The sequence below is a fragment of the Zonotrichia albicollis genome, chromosome 1, assembly GCF_047830755.1.
Source record: "Zonotrichia albicollis isolate bZonAlb1 chromosome 1, bZonAlb1.hap1, whole genome shotgun sequence".
Lineage (NCBI taxonomy): Eukaryota > Metazoa > Chordata > Aves > Passeriformes > Passerellidae > Zonotrichia > Zonotrichia albicollis.
In genome coordinates this window covers 128,742,828-128,762,160 of record NC_133819.1, presented here as the reverse complement: position 1 = coordinate 128,762,160, position 19,333 = coordinate 128,742,828, and the positions used below count along the sequence as shown (strand labels likewise).

Below are 19,333 nucleotides of genomic sequence, written 5' to 3'. Positions count from 1 at the left end.
CAGCCTCAGGGCTGTTGTATCTGCCTGGGCTCAGATGTTGCTGGCTGGATCTCAATCACTGATGGTGGATTATCAATTCCCCTTTCACAGAATGCCTTTATACCTCACTGAATTTTTAGTGGTGAGATCAGAATGTCTCATCCCATTTATATCTCATGGAATAGAGATAATAATGACATATAAATTAGTTTTATATTTCAAATGAGGTCCTAAAGTTGTTTCAAGCTGTATGATTTACTGGGCAAGGCAGAAAAATGTGCAGATTTGCATTACCATATCTTGTGACAAACATATCCACAGTCTGTTATTTGAACCTGAGCTGTGGTTGCCTGCTGTGCTGATGATTATTTGTTGAGATGGTAGAATAGAACACACAAATCTGTGGTACTGTTAGAGCATTGTAACTTTCAACCTGCTCTGCCATCTCTTTGAGAAGTTAAAAGGCCCTTTTGCCTCCAAATTTGACTACATAAATGTATGCATGTTATGACTGCATATAGCACAGCAATCTTGGGAACATTAAGTGCCCAGGGATATTGCAGCTGACTTGTAAACAACTCAGAAAACAGTCAAGCATAGGGCTGGAATTAGAAATGTAAATGCAATTGCCTGCATTAAAGTGCGTGGATAAAACAGCTTTGTTGATGTATAAATTACCTGCAGCTAACACAGAAAATAATTGATACTATGACAAAGTTAATTACATGGAAAAATATTATGAGTTTGTATGACTTCACTGTAAGCAAGGTATTCTGTATGTCTAGGAGAATACCATGGAGCTCCCAGACCACTGGATACCTTGAAAATTCTAAATTCAGTGTATGGGAGGGAAGATGGTAGTGTAGAATGTGATCCTCCACAGTACAGTATGTGTGACAATCTCACAGTAATTTTCAGGGGAATAGGATCTGGGTGCTGGTTGCACAGCCTATAATAAAGCAATTTCAGAAACTTCTAACCAGGTGAAGTAAAGACTTAGAGATACAACCTTAAAATAGTCTGGACAGTCTGAATCCATCTTTGTAAATAAAGCTGCAATAGAAACAATCCTGCCGCATTAATAGAGAAACAGGAATGAAATAGAAATCATTATCACTTTTAAACCATTATGCAAAATTTTTCTGGGCTGAATATGACAGAGCTGGAAATATCAAGACCCATGAAAATTGTACTGAAGTAGATTTGCATAATGCACTGGAAGAGCTTTTGTGAAAATGGAACTAGTGGGAGTTATTTAAATAACAGTATAGCAGCTATTAACAAAATAGTGCGATTCAAAATAGTAATTTACTTTACACATCTCTTCTAAAACATGTCCAGAATCAAGATATCTGTCAGCAAATAGTACAGCCTTGCAACCCACCTTCTCAAAATTCTGAAAGATCAAGAAATTCTCATCCCTGACAAAACACAAACCTTAGTAGCAGGGCATATTATTTCCACCATGTAAAGCAGCTGTACAATATTATGCAGCCATGGGGAAGCCATATGTTCTTGAGCTGTTAATCCTTGCACAGGCTTAGGCAGGAAAAGAAGAATGAATCGTATATGCTATGACTATTGGAGTTGAATTATGTATTTAGTGTGATTGCTGCCATTTTCCTCTCCATCATCATCATCATCATCACCTCTCTCCCTGCTCCTGCCATGCCTCATCCTCCTGGATGTACATCTCCAGGCCCATGTGTGGTGTGGAGAGCGCTCTGACTCGTTTGCGCGCGGACTCACTAACGCTTCTCTCCCAGGCAGTGAGAATGCCTTGTCACACTTGAACCACAAGTGGATTCTGGATTCTCCCGCTTGGAGTTCATGGATCTAACCTGGCAGCCACCAATCTTTATGTCTTCTGTAAATGATCCTCCAAGGGTTTACCTGTAGCAGTGCTGTCATGCTCCCAGGAATAATCACAAGGTTTGTGTTTATTTTTGTAACTCTTTGTTCTGTGATGTGCCCTTGAAACCCATGAGGCTCCAACTTTGTCTATAAATCTTGTTAAAAGGGTGTGGGTTGCCTGTTCCACACAGTAAAAAAGCTGTTTTTCAATTATTTAGATACTATTCATCTTCTCCCTGAAGCCTGGTCAAAACTTCTAGTTCGATATTGTCCTTTGTTATAGAGTGAGGGATGGTGGCAATTTTCCTGCATGTGCTGTGGCCACAAAAATAGGTGGTTTTGGTTTGCTTTCTGGTACTCTGACAATTAACAATTGCCGTGTCTTTGCATGGTAATTTTTAGTAATGTGTATAAAGGAAAAAAAGGATGTTTTGTATGCTTTCTCTACTTGTTCAAATATATAATGCTGAGTATAAAGCAAAATACGATATTGAAATGCCTCTTTTTTCACATAGGTCTCATGCCTGCAATGCTTTCTTTGCTGAAGCTGGGCTCAGTGTTACGTTGTTAATACATACCTGCCACTTTGAATTGCTTTGTGGGCTGAGTAGGTGTGAATTCATTCCTAATCCTTTCCCATCGCCACCCATGTGAAGATCACGTTGTGTTTGCTCTGCGCCGCCAAATGATCTCATATGCTGCTTGCATTTTCTGAAAGCCCTGCTGCATGATCACACATTGAGGAACAGGCTGAAGGGCTTTTCTGCAGGTTTTTGTTTGTTTACTGTGAGACATTGATTTAGCGCCGTCCTAAATTCTAGTTTGCTTTGCGGTGTTTGGTTTCTTCTCCTCTGCAATTCATAATGGCCAATTTGGATTTGAATTGCAAGTTTGTTGCACTCGGTTGCCTGCAGTACTTGGTAGTGGATAATTAGTGATAATATAAAAGATGGAGCATGCACTGAGTGGCTCTTTCCCTGTGAAAAACCTCCACCTTCCAGCAATCCCTGGCCCAGGGAAATTGTTTGCTGAAGTACCTGCATGCTTCATAGCCTCTAATGGATGCTTTCTGCCTGACTTGTGTCTTTCTTTTCTGTACCAAGTGATACTCCTGGTCTGTTCTTTTCTGTACCAAGTGATACTCCTGGTCTGTACAATTATTTCTGTCATGCAATTATATATACACCATTCAAAGAAGTACTTAGCTGTGTTTGCTCCAAACGTGTTGCTTGTCTTCCTTTGGTTCTACTGCAAGTTCCATTGGTGTAAAACCATTTGCCTCCCCCTTTCTGAGTGCTGATGGGGTGCTTCCCTTCTGGTAATTCCTTCCCACAGTCTGTTTCACCTTGCGCCATGAGGAACAAACTCATCATCATCACAGGTGTTTTCTTCTGTGCCAGTTTAATTCTGCTATCTTCCTTTTGGGAGGGGATGGCCAGAGCCATAGCCAGGTCATACTCAAGAGCATTAAGCAAAAGATTTTCTAGCAGCCCTCCATGGCATTGCCCCGTGCTGCAGGCAGGCGGAAGTGTGGCAAGTGGAGCCTCACTGCAGACCTCAAGGCTTTTGCTTGACCCCTCTGAATTGCCAAAGAATGCCCCAACCAAGTGCAGATCTCTGTCCTGTCTCTGGGGTACAACCAGTGTGTCCACAGGAGAATAAAATAACTTGGGGGCTCTCTGTGCAGACACCAGGGGGTTAGGCCTCTCCTGTGTTTAAGTTGTGAAGCCTTTGTAGTATTGGTTTAAAACAGAAGTTTGCCTGTTTTGTTGTTTTTCAAAATCAGATAAAACCTTGCCGTCGACATCAGTTTGAATCACATTTCTTGCTACAAAGAAATCAAATTCATAACCAGCTCTTCTGAGCAGTCAAAATTCCTAAATGCTTCTCTGAAGAGTGAACATCACTTTTCTAATGAAAGGTTTTGCTTCTCCTATTAACTGTGTAGTAAAATCTCTGCAATAGTCACAAGGGGCACAGAGAGGGGATTTTTGTACTTGGTAGATAAGAATGAGCTAGGCTTTCCTCCAAATCTTTCTTGCAGCAAGGGATTTTTTCTTAGAAATTCACAAAGACTTAATTGTACAGATTCCCCGATCCTGAGATGCTTCTTTTGGCTGTTTGTTTCCACTGTAAATGGTTTCTTCTTTTTTTTTTTTTTTTCCCTTTTTTTCAGTCTGGACTACTAGCCATTAAGGTTTTAGGTGCTTTCAAGATCTCTTTAGAAAATAGTGCCTTATTGTTTTTTGTCATCCTGCTTTACAAAAAATGCAGTTTGACATTGCAATATTTTAAAAAATGCATGGATTTTGTTAGGAATGGAATAGGTTTGTGATAGTGAATGCCAGGAATGAAATCCTAATGCTCATAAATTCTAAAGCAGAGTTTCTGGGTAATTCACTGGCCCCAGGATGTCCTATATGTATGGAGGCCTATATGTATGGCATACCAAGCACCCGATGATTTTTTTTTTTTGAGGGAACTGGTAAGAAACTGTTCAAAGTGACCCATTCCTGGGAAGTGCTGCTGGGGAGCTCAGGATGCCAGCTGGGCAAGAGGAGGTAAAAACATCTGTCAGGTGGTTCCTAAGATGCAGTAGAAAACCTTGCAGTTGTATGCAGAGGAAGGACAGAGAAATAAAGTGCAAGTTCAACAGCTAGTCAGTGTATCTACCTACAGGGATGTCATCTCACACAGCTTGGAGATGCACATTCCTCCTGGATTAGCTGAATGAGCAAACCCACAGTGATTAGTAACCAGAGGGTGCTGAGAGGTAGATTTGGAATTTGTGCCTCTGTTCAGTAGATTAGAGGTACCAAGGCTGCATAGAAGGTTTTCAACAGCTGGGGTTACTGGGATGAGCAGCGTTATGTCCTAGGAAAAAGAAAACATAGTGAGATAGAGATGGAGAAAATGGGAGTTTAATGGCTTATTAGCAATAGTGCAATTGAACTACACAAACAGGTGCATCAAGGGTGTGTTTGAACAGGATTGTGCCAAACCAAGGTGCTGCTCAGCTGTGTTCCAAGCAAGCACAGACCTGGTCACCAGCAGCTGAGTAACCCCAGCTTTGGCCCTAGGATGTATTGTCTTCATTACTTGTCAACAGCTGGTCCTTCACAGTTATTCCATGTTAGTTTCTACTCTGAACGAGCCACTTTTGCTAGGAACATGCCTAACATGTTCCTAGCTTTTCTAACATCCCAAGGGGAGCACAACCAAAATTCACAGAAGCTGCCTGTAGCCAGAAGCAGCAGTAACCAGTTCAGGGTTCCACATGTCCCAAAGGCTGCAGATTTTCTTAGTTTTGTTGCATGGTTTTCTCTCCCCTGGAGTTCTTATGGTTTAAGCATAGTTGCAGAAAAGGAAAGTTTTGCCCCTTCTACTTCAGATCTCAGTCAAGTTAGGGCTCTGTCCTTGCTGTCAGACAGGCATTTCCCAGCCCCACCAGTGCAGCTCTGTCTTTGCAGCCATCATTATCTGGCTGTCAGCTGGGAGGCTCCAGCAGCAGCATTTTTTGTCACACCGGGCAATATGGAAAGACTTGTGTTGTCCATTGTTGAAAAGTTAGGTGAAGGCTGCTACAAAATACATAGAATAAAAGACAAAAAAGTTTTGCCACAGAATTTCTTATACCTTTTATTTATTTTTCTACAAGCAGGCAGCCTGAAACAAAAGAAGAATGAGGACTTTGATCCCAAGACACTTCATGTTCAGATTTCTTTCTGACAAGGAATAAATAATTTCAGCCCAACTGTGCAGCTGTGATATATATATAAAAAACCAGCAGAAAACCCAACCTAGTGCAACACAAAGCTCGTAATAGAGCAGGATGTTGGAGAGGGGTCAGGCTTATGTAGTATTCATTCTCTTGGCTCCAAAATGCATACAGAACTCGGACTTACTTTCAAGACATGTGGTCTACTGAAGATACAGTGTTTTTTCAAAGTGTTTTTTCAAACTATTTGCTAGCCATGGCTGTATCAATATACAATTAAGGAGGGCTGAAGGAAGATGCATTAGAGTAAACTGCTTGTTTTTGTCAAGTCATTGCCATAAAATTGTGTCCTTGCTTGAACCTGTGTCCTGCTCAGCTGACCCTGTTATTGCAGTCTGGATTAATTCAGACCCTGTGTCTTTCCTGCCAGCAAAAGCCCTGTCACCATGGTCTCTCAAGAACAGTTCGACAATATTACATGCACTTGCTTGGCTGTCATGCTCCTGCTTTGTTAATTTTGGTACTTATTTCTTTGGAAGTCTTACTTTTAAATTATTCTCAGTTGCAAGAATAGATAATTTTTTGACATTAATTTGCTACAGGCATTTCAACCAAGTCATTTTTTAATCATAAGTCACTTTAAAAAGGCCATGTGAAAATTTTACTGTGCAGATGACAGGTATTATCCCTTTATTCTTATGTGATAGTAGAAGAATAGACAGTGTATTTGTAATAACAATCTGGTGTTCCCCACAGTGCAGCAAGCTATTTTATTAGCTACCTCCAGACAGCTTTATTAATTGGACTGTCCTTCAGACAGCCTTGGTGATGAAGAATGTGTTCATAACACAGCTGAAAGTATAAATCATAACAGTATTTTTCAATTTGTAACATTTATTTCCACTCACCTGCTGTCTTCCTTTGGGGCAGAACATGGACTTGCATAATGCAGGACATATGTACCCTTATTGATCTGGAGGCCTCAGGATTATGGAGAAGTGCTGAACACTTTGCAGCCTCTTTGCCCACAGCTATTTTGCACAACACAGAAGCAGTACCCTGCAATCACAGTGAAATCTGTGGTCTGAGGTAGAGCATTGCTTCTTAAAAAGTAGTAATTCTCTTCTCAGAAGTCATCTTTAAATCTTCAAAGGTTTCTAGTGGTAAGGAACTACAAAGACTTTTATACCACCTGAGAGATGGTATATTCAACAATATAGCAGAATAACATTATGATAGAACAGCGCTTCACTGTTAATAATTCAATGAAATATTCCAGCCTTCATTTTAGGTAAGTATATTTGACCAGCCGTAGGCTTAAAGCTGGAAGTGTTAAAAACAAGGTCTCAATTTCAGGAACATCATTTCAAGCAAAAGAGCTTTCTTTTCTTCTCACACAATGTTTACTCAGAAGATTCCCTGCCCATTCTTGATTTTATATGTATCTGTGCTTATAGTGCTGTTAGTTTATCCCAAGCTGTGTCTCCACTGACTCCATATGTGGGTCCACTGACCAAGGCCCTTCAATTAAGGATAGTTTTATCACAGTGATAGTTTTATCCCATATCTCTAGGGCTCTTTGAACAGCAAGAGCAATGTCAGCAGCTGGTTTATGTGGAGCAGTAGTTGTTCATTGTTTCTCAAAATGTCACTCTTAGAAGTCATTAAAATAAGCTACTGGTGTTGCTGCCTGAACGCAGTGCAGAGTTAAACCAGAAACCATCAAGGCTGGATACTGCCTACCTCAGAACTTTCAATGAGTTCTGGAGTAATTAAGGAAAACCAAGAAATATAAATCCAATGGTGCAGTGTCTAATTCAGAAAACCCATAAACTAGAATCTGCTGGAGGCTGGAAAGATATCCATTGATGGACTCGTTGGAGATATTCGTCTAGATGATGCATTACAGCCTTTCTTATATGTAGGAGTGATAAATGTCCCTGTCAACCCAAACTGTTTACGTGGAGCAATTGGAGCTGAGAACCGCTATTTCAAATGCAAGACACTCTGAATTAGTCCAGAAAAAGGTTCTAGTGAAGATTGAATGACATAGAGAAGTAAATTTCTAACTGCCAATTTTCTAACTTCTAGTCCTTTCTCTGGACTAAGCAATACTCTGTATGAGTATAGTTATTTTGCCCTCATAGTGTAATTCATAATATTCTACATACATCTTGATACATTAACATAACTTCCAGAGGCTGATCATGACCTGTGTATTTTCCAACCTATTTAGAGCAGTTGTTATTATTATTACAATATTTAATCAGTTAATATCTTAAACTAGCAGATTCCATACTAGTAGAGTAGTCTATGCTGTTCAATTGCAGCCAATAGCTGGAGAAAATGTTTGAAAAATAAGGAAGTGCAGAGTTAAGAGGGAGATACTTAGCATTGAATCGTTAGCCTAATAAAATTATCCTCTAGCATAGCAGAACTTTATCATTTTACTTCACTCGCTTTGAAATTTCGACATTGTTATGAGCCCTTCCTCTCAAATCAATACCTCACTGCAATGTCATAAACCTCTTTTATTTCCAGGATCAAATAATGTAGTCAGCTATATATATTTATAGAGACCTAATTTAAGAAACGTATTGACAAAAACCAATGTGTATGCTGTGAACTCCATTGTAACAGGTCATTTGTCTCTATTCAATAACTTTAGCAGCATAGTAACCTCTATTTTATGATACTAGAGATAGTGGAGATATCAGAACTATAGTGAATCAGTGACAGGGGTGTACTCACCCCACTCCAGAGTGGGGTTTGAGAGTTAGTGAAGTCTTTCCCTCAGAACTTTGATAAAATGCCTAGATCTGAAGAGGAGTTGAGAGTGAAAATGTCATTTGCCTCCACTTTCAAAAGGATTTTAACAATGTCTCAGAATATATTTGTGCACAAATTGTGAAGGGCACAAATTGTTATGTCTGGATGTGTGTGCAACTAGAGAGGTAAAAAACTAGTTTGATAATTGGGGCCAGAGAATAGTGGTTAATAATCCATACAATACCTCTCTGCCAGTAATGACCTGAACACTAATTTCTTCTGCAGATAAGGGAATTTCTTTTTCTTTGTTGATTGTTATTGCAGTGCCAAAATGATACCTGACTTTAGTGGGATGCTTGAGAAAAAATGCGTTGAAAATATTGCAGAATGGAAAATGCAGTTGTAGAGCTACAACTGGATTCAGAAGATGATACATAAATTCTTTTCTCTCAAGGCTTTCTGTGGCTTTGTGCAAATTATTTAATTTCTTTGTACTCCCCTCATCTGTGGAAACTTAAGCCAAGCAACTTAATAACAGGGTAATGGTGGGAAGCTCGGCTTGGAAATAGATTAGGAACTGATCCTTCAAGCAGCTCTGCAGGCTGATCTGAGGGCAGCTTACTATTTGGAGCTACATGGGAGATGGATGTGCTGTAACTGATTTAGCAGAACCTGAAAGGGGAAACTGATGCAAGGCCTAATTTATCACTGCTGTTCCCTGTTTGGCTGTGACATGCATGAATTATTGTACAATGAACAGTAGAATATCACTGTTATTCTACACATAATCTAGGTATAGAATGATGATTAGTAATACTTCAGTGTTTTAAATTGCCTTTAGATTAAAGAAAAAGTCGCAGTCGGTGGATATTAGTGGGCCAGGATGCAACCCAGTGGCAGCAGAAGCTCAGACCTCTCAGCCCAGCAGACCTTCCCCTGCCCCGCAGACAGCAGCTCCCGAGGAGGAGCAGGAGAGCAGCACCAACAGCCAGAGGCGCAACCCGCGGAGGAGTGACTTGAAGAGATACTACACCATTGGTGAGTTTCCTTCCACAGGAAAAATCAAATGTGCTTTGTACCAAAGCAGGGGCTGTTCCTTCATTTGTGGTTTGTTTCTTTTGCTTAACAGCAGCTGGCCTCTAAGTTTACAAATGCTCACAGTGAGCAATAAGTTGTCATATCTTAATGCTGACATCAAATTGCTCCAAAGAATTAACATGCTTTATTTACCTGAACTCTTTCCTGCTCCTTTTTTTTTTTTTTTTTTTCCCATAAGAAGTATTGAAGAAGGCGTAAAAGCAATTTTGAAAGGGATGCTTCAGGAAAAATGTAATTCTTACAGTGAATTGCACTGGAATTTCAGCAGAGGTTGTTTAGAATGTTCCTGATTAGGAAGGATTTCCAGTTTGGAGAGGGAAGAGGCATACTGAGTGTGAAATTTTTTTTTGTGGGCTATTGGTATCTTTCCCTGAATATTTTGGTTTTCTGGATTTTCATCTGGAATGTCAGCATTTGCATGACTCTTTAAAGCCATCTTAGGCACCCCAGAACATGTTTTGCAGCCTGCTTCCCCACAAATAATTTTGAGATTATGCTTGACTCCTCTTGGCAAAGTTGGAAAGGACCACAGTGGGTCATCTGGTCTGATCTCCCTGCTAAAGCAGGCTCATCCCAGAGCACAAGGCACAAGATTTTGTCCACATGGCTCTTGAATATCTCCAGTGAGGGAGAATGCTCAACCTCTCTGGGCAGCCTGTTCTAGTGCATGGTCACCTGCACAGAAAAAAAGTTCTTTCTCATATTCAGGTGGAACTTCCCATGCATCAATTTCTGCCCATTGCCTCTCATCCTGTTGCTTGGCAATAGTTTGTGAACTGTTGAATTATTGCAGTATAATGTGATTGTTTCTTCTGCTCCAAGGGAACTATTTGCATGTCTTTCACTTGTCTAAAAGATCAAGAAAAATATGTTTCCTTAGACATCTTTCACTGTGTTATGTCTGATCCCTTGAAACTGGCTGTCATTGTAAGTTATGTTGCTTTTAAAGAAGGAAACTGCATTAGCAATCTACCCATTTTAATAATGAAATCTTTATTTTAAGTGGTGAGTGACTGTATGTGTTTGCATTTTGTGATGCCCGAAAATTTTTCTCTGTGGTTCAATTTGACTCACTGAAATTTTTTTTGGGACTCTTTATACAATCTTTATATTATGAACTCCAATCTATATGTGCTTTGAATGATCACAGGCTCTGAGCCATGGTTGCTCAGGATGTAACCTCTGTGCTGAAGTAACAGAATGTTGTTTGTACATTTGAATAATTTCTTTGGATATTGTGCAGCACTTTTTTGACAGACTTGTTGACTGGAAAAGGCCTCTGAAGGTTGTATAGTCTTGTGTCCTGTTTAAAGCAGGACCTCAGCCAGCACCAGACAGAACAGCCAAGGCTTTGTCTTGCTGAGCTTTGACTGTCTCCAGGGGTGGATGCTCCACTGCCTCTCTGCCTATCATGCTGGAACATGGACAGTGTGTCCACAGACAACAGCAGTTGTGGGCAGCTTGCCCATAAACAGATGCTGACATTAGTGAACAACAGTTGCAGACCCTAGGGAAGTATGAGGGGAACAGACCACAGAAAGTGGCCAAACTTGCATGTTTTTTCCAAATATCATTTTCTGTTATCCTTGTACAGAGTATTGGGAGAGTCCAGAGCCATCTGGACTGACCCAGGATGGGAGAGGTGCTGGTTTTCTGTTCTTATGCACACAACCTTGTCTGTGAGACTTGTCTAAATCACGAAGATTAAGTTGCTAGAGCCAGTATAACTGCATAGTGCATTATGTCTGACTTTTGCTGACAGGCAAATTAAAGAGACAAGAGCTGCTCTGTATCTTCTCAAATGTTTGATGGCACATGTTCCTGATGACTGTGAAAATGAATGGTTTAATCTTGGACAGCACAGTACACCAGATGAACATGTTTACTGCACTGACTGAGTTGCTCCAATATTGAGTCTATGCCCTTGGTACCTGAAAGAATAATTGTCTTCATAGAGGATATGTTAATTTATGACCTATATCACCCTCTTGACCTAAAATAAATTTTCTGTCACTTGTCTCAAAAATAACTTCTGATATTTAAAATATAATCAAATTTGTTACTTTCTGAGGATGAATTTACTGACACACCTGTAACAGACCCTTACTCTAAAATAGAAAAACCCCTCAGATTCCTGTGATGTTTTGTGTAAGATTGGCTGTTATATAGCATAAACAAGCACACTACATCTGTGGCCAACTTAATACAATTACACAGAGGTTTACCTTGTTTTGCCCTTGTTTTCATGTTGTTCTACTAAAAACAACCTGTGTTCAAGATCCAATAAATGGACTGAGAAAATATGTTAGAAAAGTAATGCTCTCAGCTGACTTTTTTCTTTTGTTTTAAAATTAGTATTCTGTTACTTTAACCTCAGAAAAAATTGGCAAATGACAGTGTTTATGGCAGTGAGTAACTGAGCTTGAGCTAACAAGTGCCAAATGTGTTTTGTGTTGCTCTCTTGCTCTTTAAGAATTTATTTTAAGTAATTATCATGATGTGTAAGGTACTTTATAGATGTGACAACTGAGTTCAAATACATAAAAAAGTATCACATCTATGTTTAGACTTGTGCATATAGACAGTTTGTGCTTTAAAATGGAACTGTCAGCATCACATTGCCCATTAAACTAAAACTTATTTCGGGGCCTAACTGGATTTGTTAATATCTGTCCATTTCATTCAGTAGCCATGCAACATATGATTATGTGTAAGATGTGTAACCAGTTTTACTTCATCAATTCATGGGAAGTATTAAAAAAATCAAAGCTATTTTAAAAATATGTGGGTTTTTTGATTTGGCTATGCAGAAAGCACTTCAGAGATCTTTCTATAAATCAGACTCTGTTTACAGATCAGAGATGTGAGCATTTACCTTGCACACATATTGTAGCAGCTTGTGTATGCTTGCAGCTACTGTGAGTAGGCACAGGCAATTGTCTGAGAGTTGGGTTTCTAAAGGCTCTCTAGCATCAGAATATTTTTAATTTTTTGATTGTGGCACCTTATGTGCACACAGATTTACCCAGACCTTCCAAAACTGATTGAGCAATGAGGAAGGAATGTCTGGTAATTCCAAGAGATTTTAAAATTTCATCAGCACTGCTTCTACTTTAGATAGCTATAAACAAGTTACTTATTTTGCATTTCATCTTTCCCACGGACTACACTTCAGGTGCTTTCCAAACTTAGTGAGTCTAGTTGCACTTTTTAAAAGTGGGGGGAAAAGTAGGTAAGAAAGAGAAGAACTGATAGGAGTAGGCAATGGGGAACAAGTTGTATGCTTGGTTGGAATGAAATAAAAAATGGAGAGTCAGTGAGGGGGATAAATAGCTCTTCCATATGGCAGGCTCAGCAGGCAGGAAGGCTCCAGCACCTCCAGTGCTGAACTGGTGTGAAGAAATTGAGTGGGAACCTCTAGATTAATAAGATGAGTGTAGGAAAAACAGTCTGTATGGTGGGTTGGATGAAGTCTTTTGGAGAACTCTAGAAACAGCACCCAAGACCCTTAAAAATAAAAACCTAAAATTAGACTTTTTAGATGCTTCGAGCACTTAAAAATCCAGGCCACTTATTTCTGAAGTGCTTTTTGTTCAGCAACTCCCTCAGAAGAGAAAAAGAAGGTGCCTGGGTCTTTAGCACTCTGAAAAAGGGGCTGGAATACTAAACAATGGAGAATGATATGGGTAATCTGAATTCAAAGCAGGCTGTATCAGCTTAATGCCCTGTCCAACTAAAGAGCTACAGCCATTTGTAGGTGGCTGCATCTCAGCTGTGTTACTTGTAGGACCCAGCTGAAGGGTAGTGGGACTATTCTTCACAGCATGATGCCCCAGGATATGCTTTTAGCAATTTATAAAGGTGAATGAAGTAGTAAATGTCAGCCTATAGAGACATGCATTTGAGGTGTATACTCAGCTGGGCAAGCCTGGTGTATTGTGCTTGGATACCTCTAAGAGGACATAGCCAGTGGACTGCCTACCTAATAACCCTGGTTTTGTAGATATAAAAGGCCTTCTTTTGTTCTCTCTGCCATTAAAATAAAACTGCAGCACTGACATAGAGTAAATACATGATTTAAAAATAAGAAGGTTATATAAAAATATTTTTCTGCTCAGGCAAAAGAAATTATGAAAAAGGGCAGAAATTCATACTAAAAAATGTTATAGTGCAGTATTGGTGGGGAGATAAGGAATGCAGGTTTTTTTGGTTTGCTTCTTTTTTTTCGTTGTATCTTCTAATAAAAGCCTCAATGCAAGTGTTGCTGATCAGGCTCTTGCTAGCACAGCTCATTTCATTTAGAACAACCATCAACTGTCTCAGGAGACATCTTTTGTTGGCACAATCTCTGTCATCAGTGGAAGGTGTTGCTGCTACAACTACACACACTTAGTAGTTTAGACAGAATGCCTAAGTATGTATATGTACATAACAGCATAGGGACACTTGGGAAATACTAATTGCCAAAGTTCCTTTCCCTACAATGGTCCATTTTTTAAAAAAAGTTAATTTCATATTCTACTTGTAAAAAAAAAAAAAGAGAAAAAAAAGAAAGAAGCCCTTTTCTCCTTCATTCTCTCTTGCAAATGAGGCCAGTAGAATTCTTAAAAGAGAAAATATTTTCTGCTAGCTGAACCTTGCCACATTAGTACTCTGAATTAACTAATATAAAATCAGTGTGGAAGAGAAATTAAGCTTTTGGGATAAGCAAATCTGAATAAATACATATTAATTGACTAAGTTTCCAAAACAATTGTCTAGTAGCTAATGCCAAAGTGATAACTGGGAAAAGACTGATGTTTATGCGAATTCCTAATCTTGTTTGTAAGCGACAAAGTTTCAGTGAGTAGTTGCTTCAAATTTAGCTGGGATTAGTTTTTCTAGGGATTAGTTTTGAATCACAGAATGGTTTGAGTCGAAAAGACCTTAAAGTTCATCCAGTTCCAATTCCTTTACCATAGGCAGAGACACCTTAGCACTAGACCAGGTTTCTAAAGCCCCATCCAGCCTGGCCTTGAGTACTTCCAGGGATGGGATGTCCACACTTACTCTGGGGTAATCTGTGCCAATGCCTCACCACCCTCACAGTAAAGAATTCTCTGTAGTATCTAAACTAAGCCTCTTTTAGTTTAAAGCCTTGTCCTGTCGCTTCATGCCCATGCCAGAAGTCCCTCTCCATCCTTCTTGGACGCTCCCTTCTTGTAGGTACTGGGAAGTTGCTGTAAGATTTCCCTGGAGCCGTTTCTTGTCCAGGCTGAACAACCCCAACTCTCCCAGCTTGTCTCCACAGGAGAAGTGCTCCAGCCCTGTGATCATTTTGGTGTCTCTCCTTTGGATTCGCTCCAGCAGGTCCCAGAGCTGGAAGCAGCACTCAAGGAGGGGTCTCAGAGAGTGGAGTAGTGACAGAAGCACCTTTCTGGACCTTCTGGCCACACTGCTTGTGATGAGGCCCAGGACACATTTGGCTTTTGGGGCTGCCAGTGCACATTGCTGGGACATGTTGAGTCCCTTGTCAACCAGCACCCCCAAGTCACTTCTAATAATTCGGTACTTCTAAATGTATTGTTGTGAAAAGAAGATGGATATTCCAAAGAATTTAATGAATAGAAATATAAGTTGTAACTGGTTACAAGAATTATTAGTAATGCACAAAGCTGTATAAAACAGTATTTATAAAGTGAGACTATATTAGAAATTATTTTATGGGGAAACCTAAAACATAATGTATCTTTCAAGTGATTAATAAATCCATTCTTCCTGTTATGAAAGGAAGAACTAAATGAAAAGTGATCAGCTACTACTCAGTAGATACAATTATACCTAACCTTTGGGATATATGCTTTCCAGTGAGTCTGTTTAAGCTATGACTGTTGCAATGATTTAGAAACATAAATAAATATAATTTTGTTTAGATATGCAGTAGATTAATTTTCTTGCTGTTTGCATACATTCCAGTTTGCTTCCATAAAAATATTACTTTAAAATATGTCAGGAATATCTGTTTAAATGTGAATTCATACACATTTGTTACTAAATTTATGTAGCATCACAGAATCTGCCAATATAAAATTAATGTGTGGCATTAATATCAGTTCAAGTGGTGATTTCATATCTCAGAGATCTCTCACCCTGCTGGAGCTATTGAGGTTGCTGTGACAGAGCTAGTCAGACATTACAGTGAATCTGCTACTGGACTCAAAACTGGAAAAGGACAACATTGATCCACCTGAAAATACAACCTTATTTACAATCAAGCTGAGAGTTTTATGGAGTTTACCTCATGGGACTACCCACTATCAAGTCACTGTTTAAAAACAGAGTTAGGAGGTTGCCTTTTACATTCTCCTCTAAAATAAGCATAAAATTTGTTTGAAAGACAGACATTGTGGCTTGTTGTACTATTGTTTTCAGTGTGCAAACCTCTTCCTGCTCTGCAAGATGTTATTTGGGATACTCTGGAAAGATAGAATTCTTTTTAGAAGACATTATCTGATATTTGGTGTTTTTACTGTAGAGAGGTTTTCCTGCAAAGAATACTTCACTTTCTTTCCAAATAACATTCTTGTCATTTGGCCATTGAATATATTTGCTTCTACTCTTCTGCGTAATTGAATGAGGTTCTTTTTTGTAGTGGCTCCCAAATTACTTTGGTTGTTTGTTGCTGAAACCAGCAAAGTACATAACATACATAGGTGTATTAGCTGTTAGATAAATGGTGGAGTTTGATGCAGTAGGTGCTGTAAATTTCAGCTTCATCTTCCCACTTTTAGAGGACAGGTGGGAGATGGAGCTTCCAGCTCTGCCTCAGAGCATCGAGATGCTGCTTGGACATGTTTGCAGAGTTTGACTTTGTCCCATTCGCTCCACTTATAATTTCTTTATTGAACATTCAGTACTTTTCGAAAAGCATCATTCTGACTGCCTTCTTTCAAATATGTTTTCAGAAACTTTTAGAGGAGGAGGAGGCTATTTTCCTAGCCCCTCATTACCTGTTTGTGAGTGATAAGGAAAGGGAAATAATTTGTGGAATGTGTGGATAATATGGAAAGTATCTCTCATAGCAACAGTAACTATGCAAAATCCTTACTCATTCAACCTTTCTGAAGATTTTTATTAGTGATTCAGATCACATAGCTACTCTGGATGGGCAAGCAAGCATTTATTCATGTCTTTGTTTTTCTCTTTTTTAGTATTTCAAACTTGGAGCCATTACAAGCCAGTTTTTAATGTTGTATTCTTCTTTTGTCCTTTACAGATACTCTGCATATCCTTTGAATTTAAATTAGTTCTGAGCTATAGAGACAGCATCCACCAGAAAAGTGATGCTCATTAATGTCCTTTCATTTCAGTATTTCCCTTTTCTTAGCATCTGGTTTTGGTTTTAATCATATAGAATGCTATCATATCATCTGCTGAGTCATTTTGGGCAAGAAATATTTCAGGATTTTCTAATTCTCTTGCTTTACGTCAGGATAAAGATGAAATCCTTTATAGTTCTGCAGACAAGCTACCCAGCTTGCAAGATCAGCTAATCATGTGTACTCTTGGGATACTAAAGTTTGAATCTCCAGGGGAAGAAAAAACAAAACCTGATCTGACCCATAAGCTCTCAGCTCCAAGAGGTTGCATCATCCTCAGTCCTCTCATTGGAGCTGTCTGTAGAAGAGAAAAATGACAGAGAAAAAAGGACCTGATTTCTAACATAGTGTGCCTTGAGCACCAGTCTTTTGAGTACTGAGAAATAGCAAAGCCTTCCTCCTAGCAGTGCAAGAACAGAGGAAAATACTGATTCAGTGCTGAAATAATTGGGTGATTCAGTGGTAGCAGAGGCAGATAAGACTGAGGCTTTTGAATCTGGAGACATAGTTCTGAGAGAACAATTATTACTGGTAGTGGAAAAGGTCTAAGTCAGTGATTCTGAGAAAAATCTTGATCCACAGGAGGTGATGAGACCCATTGGAATACATAGTAAGGATGCTGAAGGAACTGCTGAGGTCACTGTGAGGTTCTCATTGTTGAAAGGTTATGGAGATCATGGGAGGCCCATGATGTCTTGGAAAAGGCAAATGCTAGACCCCTTTTCAAAAAGGGCCAGAGGGATTTTCCAGGGCTGTTCCATAGGCTGTTCAGCTTCACTTGTAATGGTCATCACCTTCCAGAGCAGCCCTGTGTCCATGTTGGGGCTCTGTGGCCAGGTGGTTGGAATCCTTCATGGCTGGAAAAAACTCTAAAGACAGCAGTCACCAAGGCCATCAGGGGCCTTGTGAGGAACAGCTGAGGGAGCTGGAGAAGGGACACATTGAGGGGCACCTTACAGCAGCCTGTCGCTGTCTGCAAGGAGGCTGCCAATGAGATAGATATCTGTAGTCTGCTCTTTGCTGTGGTGCAAGGCAGGACAATGGCACACAGCCAGCCTAGAGATTGAAATATAAGAGATTTAGGCTTAATGTAAGGAAAAACATTTTTTTTCCCCAGTGCAAGAGAATGTACAAAGAGGTTGTGCTGCTTTTAAGACCCAACAACTCCACCTTCCATAAGTACAGGAGTACAGGGAATGTTAGCACACCAAGGCACCTGTTGTGATTATTTATATTTTATTCATTCTGAAATCAAGTGTAATTTTTCAGACAGCTCAATAATTCTATATAGCTATACATTTACTAAAATTGATTATAAAAATTTGTTGTATTTTATAGTTAAAATAAAGTTTAAGGTAGCTGAATTTTTCTGATTCTCCACTCTCAGAAAAACAAAAAGGAATGTTTAAAAGGTCTTAAAATACCTTGGCTCTTGGTCCAAGGGGAGTGTGATATTTCTGATTTAGTGATTGTTTCAGTTCTCTGTATATATATATCATGAAAGCTATGATTTTGGGGCATTAATCAGAAACTCAACTTTATTGATGTTGTCAAATGTCCTCATATGTTTCTTGTTTCCTTAAACTTTCTTTAAATTCATAAAAAGCCCTTCTGAGATGAGGGGTGTGGGGGTAGAAAAAGATATTATGGAAAGGATCAAACCACAAATACTGCTGGTGACCTGTTTGCAGAGTGACTTCCTGACCCTTAGAAGCTAACACTGAGATGGTGAATGAGGCCATTGAGTTTCCTTGCATACTGCATATATCTGAGCATGAAATCTAAGATCAAAATCTCGACTTATTCATTGTAGAATAACTACACAGAAACCAAAGTCAGTATGGAGTAAAGTGATCAAATCCATCTGTGCAGGGACCCTGATCCTGAGGCATGACCCACCTCAGTCTCCACCACCTGAGATGATGGGGTGGGACCATCTCCCTCCTGTTCAAGGAGGTTGTTTTCCTGTGGGAATGATCCAATTCAAAGATCTAATTCAAGCCATTTATACTGTGCCAGAACAGACCCATTACCTAATATTTCTGGGTCCTTAACATGAGGGGTTATCCAATACCTTGAACCCTGCACTGAGCTTCAGTCATTTTATTTCTTCCTTTTAAACAGATTTTTACCCTTTCCTATATTCATGTTTTCTGATTATTTGTCATATTATTTTGCTAGATGTTGCTTGATAAATATTGCTAGATAAAGATTTTGCTAGATAAATAAGAGTCAGATGTGATTTTCAGGAGACAGGTCTTCTGAGCTAGGATCACCCCCAGAACAGCTTGCTGCGAAGGTCCTTTTGTATTTTAACACAGTGGCTTGTTGTTTTGCTTCTTTCCCTCAAAAACATTATGGGAACTGAGTGTTGTCACTAAACCCTGATTTTTATCTTGAACCAAGAAAAACAGTTAGATTTTATCATGGAGTTATTGTATTGTTGAACATCCCACAATTACAGAGCATTAGTATGCACATAGCAGTATGCAAAGACTTTACAAGCATAAAATATTCAACATGTACAAAAATGCTTTTTATAAATTTAGATACTAAT

At 39.3% G+C, this 19,333-nt stretch overlaps 1 protein-coding gene across 10 annotated transcripts in view; it reads left to right on the top strand.

Moving 5' to 3' along the window:
- Positions 1–19,333, top strand: part of OXR1 (oxidation resistance 1) — a 262,270-nt gene that overhangs the window by 122,952 nt on the left and 119,985 nt on the right. For 7 of the 10 annotated variants that reach the window (XM_074553451.1, XM_074553479.1, XM_074553460.1 and 4 more), the window contains one exon: positions 9,162–9,358. In XM_074553451.1, coding sequence (XP_074409552.1) covers positions 9,162–9,358 — 197 coding nt within the window. Of the gene's footprint in view, positions 1–1,745; positions 1,912–9,161; positions 9,359–19,333 lie in introns of all 10 variants that reach the window. The other 3 variants (XM_074553434.1, XM_026792312.2, XM_026792338.2) reach the window with 2 other exon arrangements.